Genomic DNA, 13202 nt, shown 5'->3' on the forward strand with positions numbered 1-13202 from the left:
CTGCGGCCTGACCAGCGCCGCACAGAGGGGGAGCAAGACCTCTCTGGACCTGTTAGTGATGCCCCTGTTGATGCATGACAGGGTGCGGTTGGCTCTGCCTATTGCTTCATCGAACTGGCGACTCATATTCATCCTGGAGTCAATCATGACTCCAAGATCTCTCTCTGCCTCTGTCCTGCTGAGAGGGTCAGCCCCTAACCTATAAAAATAATGCTGGTTCCCTGTCCCCAGGTGCAGCACTCTGTACTTGTCCTTGTTGAACCACATCCTGTTCAGATCCACCCGCTTCTCCAACCTATCCAGGTCTGCCTGGATACGGTCCCTGCCTGCCGGTGTATTCACTTTACCCCACAGCTTGGTGTCATCAGCGAACTTGAACAGGGTGCTCATGACACCCTCGTCCAGGTTGCTTATGAAGATGTTGAACCACACTGGCCCAAGGACCGAGCCCTGGAGGACTCCGCTGCCCATACCCTTCCAGGTCGACATCGACCCGTCCATCACCACCCTCTGGATGCGCCCCTGGAGCCAGTTTGCCACCCATGTGACTGCACCAGAATTGGGTGGGACACTGTGTCAAAGGCCTTCTGGAAGTCCAAGAAGATGACATCGATTTCCTCCTTCACATCTAAGCTTTTGCTACCTGGTCACAGAAAGAGACCAGGTTAGTCAGGCAGGATCGGCCTTGTATGAACCCATGCTGGTTACCCCTCAACATCACTTTCCCTGCAGGGCTCTCACAAATGTGGCCCTTGATAATTTTTTCAAAGACCTTCCCCAGGATAGAAGTGAGGCTAACTGTAGTTGCCAGGCTCTTCCTTCCTTTCCTTCTTGAAAATAGGGAACACATTGGCCCTTTTCCAGTACTCAGGGACTTGGCCCGAGCACCAGGAGTCCTCAAACAGCCGTGCCAATGGCTCCGCAATGACACCAGCCAATTCCCTCAGCACCCACGTATGAAGGTCAAGTATCATTTTGCAGCGTGGGAATTCTCACTTAGGTGTGTGTGGCTCCTTCTCAGCCTTTACATCGCTGCAACTGCTCTTGTCTCTGAAGCTGCAGCTACTCTCTCCTGAGCCCCAAATGTAATTTTGGACATAAAAAAGGCTGTTTTAACATACAGGAGCTGTGCTTTCTCAGTTGTACCATAAGCCCCATCAGATACTGTTTTCATCAATCAACAGGTAAAGTTGCTTGATGGAAACTGTTACTCTATATGACCTGCTTCACATTCACAGGGCAAGTTATCCAGAAGGGAAAAAAGCACAGTGGGAACTTGGCTTTCTAGCATTTTCCAGGGAAAAACTTCTTTGTGGCTGGATTACTGTGGCTTATTATTGTTTTTGAGGCTCATTATTGAGTGATGAAGTCCTCTACAAAGACTCCCCTCAATTTTTCAATGGTAACAATTCAACTCTAGAGCTATATGGAACATCTTCCAGATTTCTGAAAAGCAAGACACACACAGAAAGAATTTTAACCAGAGCAAAAATATATGACTATAAGCATATAAATAAGGATTGAGGAATAAATGCTTCAGTCTTAAAAATTATTCAAACCCCGACCAATGCAATGGTCTACAAAAAATCTATTGTAAGCACTGCAGCTTAATTCAGGAACATATTTACTACACACTTCATTTTAGCTCACTTTGAAGAATTTAAAGCTGAGCATAACACAGTTGTGCACAAATGTAATACAGCACTTGTTTCCTGGATGCAGATGTTTTACAAAGCTGATCTGATTTTACGCAAGAGGTTCTTAAGGAAAGATCCCAACACCCTACAAATGTTTTAGCTATGTTTAGCTAAAACAATAGGAGAAAATACTGGAAACATTGATCATGAACTAACAGAAGGCATGCAGAAATTTTCTGTGATCAAAGGTACATAGCATGAATTCCCAGAATGGGATTTCCATACCTAAAAACTCAGATTTAAGGCCCATAATTTAGCTTGATTTTAGAGAATTTTTTGATACAGTCGTATATAACATACAATAATCTATAACAGCAATTGTAAGAAAGAGTTTTTTTAGGTGGCTATGGGTTTGAATTGTGAATGACAATTCTGCTAGTAAATAAACCGTAGAGTGTTACATGGATCAAATCTAGACTAGATCCAGCTGGTTGAAGAGGAGGAAGTATTACCTGAAGGTACACAACTGAATCAACAAAAAGGAAGGAGGGTGATGTAGTTGTGAACAGAATTGTTGGGAATAAAGGTGTAGCAACCAGAGACAAAGTGGTTTAGGCAAATAAATGTGGAAAAAAATAAGTAATGACACATTAAGACTGGAACACTGGAACACACTTTTAATAGCTTATGATATAATTGATGGGAGGTTATGTGCACAGTGGATAAGATACTAAAATCTCTACTACAACCTTTAAGAATATTCATTTAGTGTACCAGTATATGATTTCAGTTTGTACCTACCAGAAATGTATTCTAGGACTGCAAGTTTGAAACATTCAAGCTATAAAATAAAATCCAAGATGATACAACATCATTTTATGAACTCTCCAAGCAGCTAGACCTTCTCATTCATCATCCATTAAGACAGTCCTAGATGTAGTAATAGATTATGCAACATAACAGATGGCAGGTGACAAAACAAGAAACAATGGTCTCAAGTTGCAGCAAGGGAAGTTTAGGTTAGATATTGGGAAAAACTCTCTCACTAGGAGGGTAGTAAAACTCTGGAATAGGTTACCCAGAGAGGTTGCAAAATCTCCATCATTGGAGGTTTTCAAGACCTGCACAGAGTTGGACTAAATTACCTCCTAAGGTCCTTTCCAACCCTAACTTTCTATGATTCTATGACATGAAGTTCAGATATCAGTGCTACATAGACAGTGATTTGGGGGAAAGTTCTTTGGAAGAAAATAAGTCCAGAACCAATTCTATTCTTCATTTCAAATACCATTGCATAGTTTTGCACACTCATAAAGGCTTCACAGAAAATGATTCAGTATCTATAAAAAGAACCAGGAAAACTGGATTCAGAACACAGTTTATGGCAAGAACATTTTTTGTATGAATGGAATACTGGAGAACTGTTTATTCAAAGGTTTCAAGGAATTTAGGCTCTCATTTCTTTAAAAGGAAGTTTAGAGTACAGTTTATTAAAGGACAGTTCATCAAGGGATACAGATCTTTGGATGGACAAGAGTGCAAATATATTATAAGGCTATTTAAACTAGTGCCAATTATAATATAATACCTGGACATAAACTTGTGACAATATGAAGATAGAAGGCCTAAAGCAAGGTTTCCTACCCATTGTTTATACTGAATATGTTTTATAATGCAAAAGGATTAGCAAAGATGTTAAATGAATAAATACATTAAAAACCAGTGCTAACTCCCAGCCCTCAGTATCAACTATATTGTAGAAACCTGCCTGCCTACATGATAGAGAAAGCTTTTGATTCATTCCTTCAAAGAATTATTTTAAATGGCATGGGTAAATCACAGTCACTATGAAACACACATTGATTGCTACCTGTAGAACCAAAATATCCATAAGCACTGAAGAGTTTAATTAGAATATCCTCAGTCGGCAGTGAGTTTGATAAAATGTTAGTGACAATAATACACAAGACTCTGTAGTTGTTAAGTATGTAGAGTAAATACAAAAGAGGGTACAAGTGCTAATAGAAGTATCAAGAAACATCATTAAAAGAAACATCTTGGATTCTTTCCATTCTAGCTCATCTTTTATTCCTAAATAATTAGTTGCAGTTATAAGGTGCAAAAGGTTTATAGCACACTGGATTATATTGCTACTTTTCACATATGGCTGGAAGACTGAATAATCTACACGTATAAAAAGAGATCTAATTTGACATAAAAATTGGTAACCCTAAAAAGCAACCCTCACCTACATCACTCACAGGTAGCTACTTACCATGGATTATCCACTTCCATATTTTTCCAAAGGCAATAATAGCTCATAGATAAATATTTAAAAATACTAAAAAAATACAGAAAACCCAAATACTACAAAAATATTTTGTTTGAATCAACAATATTCTTCTGTGGTAAAAAACAGCAATACCAGAATCAGTGACTGCTGGCCCTAAAGAAACTTTGATGGAATTATTCCTTGTCTAATTAAGCAAACAGTTCCCAGTCAGAAGTGATTTATTAATTTGTTAAAAGTCTCTACCTACCTCCTTTGGAACCCAAATACTATACTTTATAGAATATTATTTTTCAAGAAAAGCATGAAAATCACTAATTTCTTGATTCTGCTAAAAGACTCAGATTGGCATAATATGCCATTCAATCTGTGACCCAAAGGCTGCAGGCTGATAATTCATGATGCTGGCTTTCTTCCTCATTTCCAGCTGCTACATCATATTAAAATCAGTTGAAGACACATTACATTCTTGACAGTACTTTTCCACAGGGGAACTATGTGATTGCAAATGGGTTGGGAGCATCCAGTACAACTACAAGAATTGCAAAGGGGAGAGACGGGGCATAAGAAAATCTTGTTATTAAAATGGAATTTGCAGCATAGAAACATTTGACAATCTCTGTTTTACAGGCATGAAGTCTAACATAGCACATCAGCACATATTAGGGCAGAAAATGGCTGATCATGATTCATAAATACATGCTATTTGAAGTCAGGCATTAAGAATAATCGAAGATAATCCTGCGCTTTAGAAAAAAAATGCTTGTGTGCACTTGGGATGAAACCTACAGATAAAAAAACCAGCTCTATTTTATATACAAAATACATAATTTTAATAAGTACATATTTTTGTAATCTTTATACCACCATCAGGTCTTATTATTCTTTCATCTTTTTTAACTGAAACAAGGACCAGAACAGATTAGTTACTTGATGTGCAAAAGAACTATTTTTCTGCTTAAATAGCTCATAATGTGACAGACTGTCAAAAAAAAAAAGCTTAATATAGGTATAAACCTCAATATGGCATATATCTATTATAAAGCAATCTTACCAGAAATCTGGAAAACTTCCATTAAACGTTCTGTCTTGATTCTGACAGTTATGAAGTGCTAAATACTATTAAAATGCAAGCTTCTTTAAATATTCTTTACCCAGTTTAGCCTATACCCAGTTTTTAACATAAATGTCATAAATGAGTTGAGCTATATTAGACTAAATTTAGGTAATCAGAACAATTGCCTTACATTAAGTACATTGAAATTACCTTACATGTCCTCCAGGTTTTCATTTAAAAAGAAAAAATACTGGCAGCACAAAATTGCTGCATCATATTGTGTGTAATATGCCCTGCATCTACAATTGAAGAAGAAAGACTAATTTTAAAAAACCTCTCACTTCAAGTAGAATGGGTCTAAGTGTCAAGTCCTATATGTCCTCATCCAGAAGTATTAAACAGGTCACTTAAATAATACTAACATGGTGCTACATGCAAAGTGCTTACAGCTAATCGCTACTAATGTCATCACATAGTCAATAAACTGAATTCCCCTGTTAATGTATTTTCCTACCTGCAAAGGGGACTGGGGCATCCTTATCCAAAGCAACAAGGGGAGGATCCAAAATGACAGTGTCATTGTTTTCAGTAATGACCCCATGGTATGAAGTTTCAATCCATGGCTTGTGCTTGTTTACTGGAAAACAAAATACAGAATCTTCAGTTAGGATGAAGCAATTATGCTCAATATGTTTAACAGAAAGTCATTTTTTAGTATATAATTCATTACAATATTAATGGTACTATTTGATGACAATAAAATACTATATAAACATCAAAAGAATTAAACCTTCAGCACCTTCAAGACACATTTGGGTTCTTATCTTGCTGGGATCCTATGATCCCTGTTGACTTCCTGCCCCTAGGGCAGGGGGCTGGACTTGATGATCCTCCAGGGTCCCTTCCAGCCCAAATGTCTATGAAATCTATGGAAAACCGTACAACATACATGATGCAGATTTTATACCCAATTTACTGGTGGGAAAGTTGAAGCTCTGGGACATTCTCAAATAGATTTTCATAAGAATCCATTGCCAATTTAGACACACTAAATAAATGGCCAGAATTTCAAAGTATTTTTGAAAACCTGGCCAGAAATATCACCATAGGAGCTGCTGACCACATGAAAAGGAAGGCCATGAGTCTGCAGACAAGGGTAAATGCAGGGCATCCAATAGAGGTCTGCCACTTCCTGGGCAAGTTCTCCAACAACTCATCTGTAATACAGCCATAATCCTGAGCTCTGCTCAGTCCTTTCATAGACTAGTTGGAGGCACCTACACCCAGGGAAGGGTTTGAGGCTCTGGATCCCAAGTGGAAAGAAACATCTAAACCCCAGAGGAGTGGGGATTCAGAATAGCCCTCTATTAGTATTTTCTATCAGCTAGTTCTAGGCAGCTCCTCACTCAGCATTTTTCCCTGAGATGCTCAAGTACCTTCAGGGAGTATATTATGAGTCTGGGTATTTACTTCTGGATTCCAGGGCTAGATGCCTAGAATTTGGATGCTGCCACACATAGTGGGCAGGTGTCAACGTCCTTAATTGGACATATTTGATTCACAATGTTCATCTTTCTAATAGCAAATGTTACTCCAAAAAAATTATATAATTATGGTTCCAAAATCACCAAACAACTGAAATTGCTTATGTTGACTACTGGAGGGCTTTGAAAGGTGCCCATTCATGAGGAATCCTATTCCACTGTTGTCAGAAAAGGATTTTAAAAAAGAAATCAAATAGTTGTATTTGATCTCTTGCTGACTACTTTTCCCCATCCAGATTCCCACTCGAAGCTTTGAGCAATACATGATCATTTAATCTTTCCTTCCTCTTGTCCCAACCTTTGAAGCAGTACATTTCTCCTCTACGATCATTTTGTACTGCATTTTCTTTTAAATACACCATTATTATTAAAGGTCCTACAATAGAACTCAGCTAGCAACTGTCTCTCCTCAACCACCTTAGTTACCACCTCACCTGTTCTCTATTATGATTTGCTGTATGCAATTTAAACAGTGTGTCCTCTAGCCTCCAGTTTTCTAGATCAGGTCCTCCTGAACAACACTAAATACTGACTTTTAACTACAAACAACTAAAAGGGCTTCCAATTGTGCTTTCTATTTGAGTCCAAACATTCAATGCCTCAATGGCTGTAGCTTCTGCCAGACAGCAACAGACAAGAACTGCTACTGACTACCTACCACTTCAGCAAGGGAACATTTGTGTCAGGGTGATAGCCCTTAGCTTTTCTCCAACTAAGAAGTACCCACAACGCAGCGGAGGGTAGGCTTTATAAGTATCCTATACTCGCCTTACTTTGGAGGTTGCAACACTGTTGTATTTTATAGGAGCTACCTCATCACAAATAGCTCCACCACATTGCCGCCAGGCCCTCCAGTTGGATGCAGTTTACAGTCATACTCAGGGAATTCTGTGCATCCTATAAAATTGACAGATCATACACATTACTTATCCGTGCTGATGCAATGCACCTACTCTTATAGGTGGCACTATTAGGTTATGCTACTGTAACAAATATTTTGTATTAATACTGGCAAAAAGAGGACAAGAAAGAGAGAGAAAAGACTAATAAGGCTGAGAATATGAAAATAACATTTTCATTAATAACTGCAGACAATACAATTCAGTATACAAGCTGGAAAAAGACTGAGAGCATGGTTTTTCCTCATTTAGATAACAAGTTGGCCTCGTGTTTGAGGCTAATTAGGTGTAATGGCATTAAATTTATGTGATCTGGTCCCAGGGGATTTTAGCAGAATAGGACAGAAACCCCATGAAATCAACTGACCTTCTCATCAACTATTTTCCTGAGAGGCCTGCCATGATGGAACACACCAAAGCCAGACCATGAAAACAGACCTTACCTGAACCTGAATTTAATACAAAACCTATTTTTCTGAGAAACTTGACTCTAATACATACATACAGATCTGCATCCAATTTCTGAACACTTACAACATTAAGGCTGTATATCTGATGGCACAGAAAGACAGAACATATAAATCAAAGGCAGTTTTAATGCTGCTGCATTGCATTGCCATATCCTTTAAGCTGTGTTTTTTTATGAGACTCATATTTTGATCCAGGTATCCAGGTTGTAGTTGGTCTAGAGGCAAAAAGAATTAGAACTCATGGTAGAGGTGATATCTTTTATTAGACCAAATACATTTCTACAAAAAAATATCTTTATTTGCAAGCATTCAGGTACAAGCACCCTTTTTCAGGCATAGAAGAAAAGAGTATAAAAGATCTCCTAGGTAGAAATGAAAGTTCATATTTCATAGAAGAGTTGAAGGTGTGGCAAAATCTCCTGTTTGGAACAGTTCGTTTTAGGCAGATTACCTGGATACAGATAACCTCGGTACCTAACACATGGAAGATATTGAACTTTAGCTGATTTTTTTTAATTAACTTATTTTTTTAATGAACTCTTCATAATTTTATAGGAAGGAAGCAAGTTTTACCACCTTATATGTGAAAGTACCACTCGGTGCTTGTGCCCAAAAGCTTGCAAATAAAGACTTTTTTTTTGCAAAAATCAAGTTGGTCTAATCACTTCTACCATGATATTTTGATCCATACATTAAACCAGGAAAAAGGCACTTTTGATCCATACATTTAACCAGGAAAAAGGCACTTTGCAATAATATGTGCTATATTTTTCAACATGAACTGCTGTTAAAATCCTTTTGCTTTTCCAAAGCAGTTGTGATTTTAACACAGATTTTTTTTGTTGGAATTTTAATTACAATCAAGAGGAAAAAGGGGAACAAATGTCTATTTTAAGATGCCTCACTACTGTTTGAAATTAGCAAATTATTTCCAAGTAGTAGTAAAAAATATATATCTTTGGCGTCCATCTACCAAAAGTGGAAAGGAGAAAGCTTCCCAACTTCCAATCTTGCAAAATGTACTGTCAGAAATCATCAACATGGAGAACTCCTGCAGCCAAAACTACAAATAGGCTACTTTGACCACGTAAAAACAAAGGGATGAAAAAAAAACTCTGGCACCTATAGATGGTAGTCGGTTCTAGCATGCAATCATAACAATCCTAAAAGGACTTTAAAAAATGCCAAATTATATTTTCAATCTCCACCTTTATAAGAAAATCTCAGAAAATATTTCTAATTAAATTACATGCAAAGGCATGAAGATTAAATTTTCCTATTAAAGGTATAACTGGCTAGCACTGAAATCAATACTGTAATTTCTGAATTCATACCTGTACTCAATTATAAGCCATAGAAGTATTATAGCTATGTTCAGTTTTTTTCTTGCCCTTCCTTTTATTACTCTATTACCAGAATAAAAGTGTAATGTAAATAATTTGCAGCACTTATGGTAAAATAATTAATTGTTTTCCTTAATTATAATAAGGGATTGATTCATTAACAATTGTATGCACCACTTACACTGTATTTTCATATTCTGCACCTGAAGAGTTCATGATTACAAAGCCTTGATTCCAATAAACCCAAAAAACCACCACCCTCTGTTGTCAATTTAAAGTGCATTCAACATGCAAAGTATGCAAATGAAAAAAGGAATAGCCACATTTCAAAGTTTGCAAAAACTGCTTTAGACAAAGGAATAAAGGACTAGAAGGATGCTTCTGAACCATAAAATCCAGTTTGGTGCACCAGACATCCCCTCTGGACTGAAGAGTTGCAGGCACATGCCTGCAGTGGCTCAGGCTAGAAGCCAGGGTGTGCTAGAGCAGCCCTCCCTTCACTTCAACAATGCAGCTGAGGGGGGTGTGGCTTGGCCCCGCAGGATGCTATGATTAGGGAGGGGTTCTCCTCCTTCCCCCCCTCCACTGCTCCTCACCAGTGAGGGAGCCAGCAGGGAGTTGCTAACATAGTGTTAGGCAGCTCATCAAGAAAACAAAAGCTTCCCACTTTATTTCAAGCTATTCTTAAACAACTTTTTCCAGGGAATGAATGGAGGGACATTAATAGCTGACCTGTTGATTAGCTCCAAAATGACCTAAGCCTTACACAAACACCTCTCAGCATTAGTTAGCATGCCACATGCTGGCTAGCTTCTGTACCGTGGGAGAGGAGAGTGGGGGAATCCCTGCTTGAGCAGGGTGTGGTAAGAGGGGGCTGGGGCAGAGGGAAGCCAGGCAGACACTGCTGTGCCCAGAGTCCCTCCCAGAGCTCCAGGTAAAGAGCAGAGGGGCAGGGTCAGCCCTGCTCTGGAGCAGACAGCCCCGCCCAGAGTTGCAAAGCATCTGGGATTCTGGGGGACTCTGGTTTAAGTTAAACCAGGAAGGGGTCTAGAAGAGGCATTGCATTTAACTGGTTTGACCCAAATCAGGGTCATTCCACCAGGTTTATCTCAACTGGTTTCAACCATTTTCAAACTGGTTTATCTGCACTGAATGTCTGTTCTGTTGCAGATGTAAAACAGTTTCTGATCACTTAAATCAATCTGTGTGTAATATCTGTCCCTAGCCCATGAGAGGAAAGAATTCTGAAAAAATGAAAAGTATCCAAATGCCACAGTATCCCATGCCCCAAACTGCAGCAGAGCTCCCTGTCTTCCCAGTGTTATACTCCATGATACCCTGCTACTTTCCCTGACATAAGACAGGCAACAAGCAAGACACAAAATTCCTTTTTAGCAATTATATGTTCAGTAAATAATGAGATAAAAAGTCTTACAGCCTGACTACACATTTAATAAATGGTGTGATAGGAACCAGCTACAAAGTTAGTGTATATTTTTTGTTCAATAACCTTGTGCCTTATTCCTTGCTTTATCACACCATTAAATGCATGAACATGTCGCTGGCTAACAGCTTTATAAGATGCGATTAACTGGTTAATCATATTTTATCTGTAATATGGGCCAAGTGCCTTAGAGAAACATGGTGACATCAAAACCTGATAAATTCAGTGTTATTATTTAAAGTTTTTTATTGTAAAATTTAAAGCTTTGAAAAAAGCATAAAGAATGCATCACCCCTGCTCTAAAAATTCTCAAACTTTCATATAGTCATCATGTGTCCTGGCTTGAATGTCTTATTTCAGGCAACAGGTACCTAGGCTCCATTTTCCCTGTGGTAACCAAGTCCACAGAAGAAGACCTATTTAATACATTCCAGATCACTCACATACCATTCCATCTCTTCTCTGAAATTTTGAAGCTAAATAGAGCTAAAGGTGCTATGTACCGAAGTCTCCTAAAACCAGACACTGACAATATACATTTGAAAAAAGCAAAAAGATACAGAGTTTTCAAACCTAAGTTTCAAAACTAGGAAGTATAAGACAGGCTGTAAATTGTTAGATAGGAACACACTGTTTAATCTTCATTAGCTCAATATTTAATATTTTCCACTAATGGAGAAATCAATTTTCCTCTCATTTCTTTAAAGAATGAACAAAACCAGAAATAGTGATTTAAGTCATCTATCTCATTCTTCCTGCCAGAATATATCCTGTCTGTATGTAGTGTCAGACACCACCTGCCCACAATGATTCAGTTCTCATCGTCTGCAGTGAATCATCGTCTGGTAATGGCCACTTGTTGTTTGTAGTTTTGTACTTCAAATAGTAGGTTTCTGAAGTGATTTAGAGGTGGAGGAGGAAGTGATTTAGTGCATGGTAGAGGCGTGACTGTGTGAATTGCATACTAGATACCACTGCACCTTATTTGCATGTGTAGATGATACTTTATTATAGTAATTCGCTACCATGCAAATTAAAGCTCAATAGCAACCAGCTACAAAGTTAGTACACATTTTTAACTTTATAGATGGTTAAAGCCTTTTATTATGTGATAGCTACTTCGCACGTATAGCTGTTCTCCTGGTAACTGCACAATTAACCAGTTAACTGTGCAATACTTGTAATGTGTTGATAGAGCCTAAGTGGCTTAGCTCCCTTTAAGGCTGTTTATCCATTGACTTCAATGAGCTCAGATCAGCCCTTTAAAACCTCACATTCCCACTGAACTGAGCAGAAGTATAGGATGTTCAGCACCTTACAAGGCTAGTTCAAGAAACTTCAGACATGTGCCTGAAGTCTTATTTGTTTCTACCAAATTCAAGCTTTCTGGATTTAGCCTCATACATTTTATACTCTAGCAGGATGCTTTCTTACAGTGCACAGGAAAGAAATACTCTAATGCCTCATTAAATCACTGAATAAGCAATGAAATGCAATGCCCCTAGAATACAGCTGGTATGTTGGCATCTGCAATACACATACATAAGGTAGGTCTGGTAGCAGCCTCCATTAAATACGGCTGCCCATCCCTTGCCATTATAAGGCTCTGTGTTTCAGTTGACTATAAACTCTGCTAGAAAAAGCATTTGAAGTGAAACTTTCTATGTTGGGCCTCCGCTCCACACCATTTGGGGGGGCGGGGCGGGGACTTATAATTCCAAAAAACTCAGCTGTTTCTGAGAATAAGCCTAGAAAAAAATATTTTTCCAAAGCTGACTGTTGGTATCTTTTTCTTAGGAACACTTTCTCACTTTAGATCACAAATTTGAATTTTGAGGTACCCTAATGTCAGGGTAATGCCTTTTGTCACCCTAATGCCTTTTGTTAAACCTATGAAAATCCACCCAAAACTGGCCAGCTCATGAAGCCTTTGGAAACTCAGCATTCACAGCTGGAAAGTCCAAAGAGTCCATCCCTGCTGAACATGCTCCATCACTAACAGCTCCCACAAGCATCATCCCAATGAAGCAGTTTGACCATATTCTCTCCAGCCCAAGGCTACAGCTACAGGTGTGAACCCAGACCTTTTCTGTAATTAATGTTCTAAGATAAAGTGTGACCATGTTCCAGGGCTCACATAAGAAACCTGACCCTCCTGTGTTCTCAATAACCCCGTCCTGCTCTCAGTGTGAAAAAAGTTATTTAACTCAAAATAGACAGGGAACACCTTAGCGGTGCCTGGCTGCCTGGCTGCATCATTTCCACACCATACACCGGCCTGGGACTTTTGACCCACCTGCCAGGACCGGGCTATGGAATCCTGGAGTGTCCCAGCTAAACTGGGACAGATGGTCACCCTAATCTTAACTAGTGTCTACCATCAAAGCTCAGTTAGGCTCCAGAGCGGTGAGAGATGCGCGGGTGAAGCCCGCTGCACCCCCGCTCCCCTGAAGCCCCCCAGACACCCCCTCAGCAGCCGCAGAGCCCCCTGCCGACCCCAAGCACAGCCGGAGGTAAG

The 13202-nt window shown here is 39.0% G+C and overlaps 1 protein-coding gene across 1 annotated transcript in view; it reads right to left on the reverse strand.

The window, feature by feature from the left end:
• The window catches only part of CLSTN2 (calsyntenin 2), a 520261-nt gene extending 514273 nt beyond the window's left edge, over window positions 1-5988 (reverse strand). Inside the window, exons 1-2 of the mRNA XM_019532561.1 lie at window positions 5934-5988; window positions 5499-5621 (exon numbers count right to left, since the gene is read on the reverse strand). Coding sequence (XP_019388106.1) covers window positions 5499-5621; window positions 5934-5988 — 178 coding nt within the window. The remainder of the gene's footprint in view (window positions 1-5498; window positions 5622-5933) is intronic.
• Window positions 5989-13202: the final 7214 nt, after the last annotated feature.

Source organism: Crocodylus porosus, unplaced genomic scaffold (assembly GCF_001723895.1).
Source record: "Crocodylus porosus isolate Cpor-Errol unplaced genomic scaffold, CroPor_comp1, whole genome shotgun sequence".
Classification (NCBI taxonomy): Eukaryota; Metazoa; Chordata; order Crocodylia; family Crocodylidae; genus Crocodylus; species Crocodylus porosus.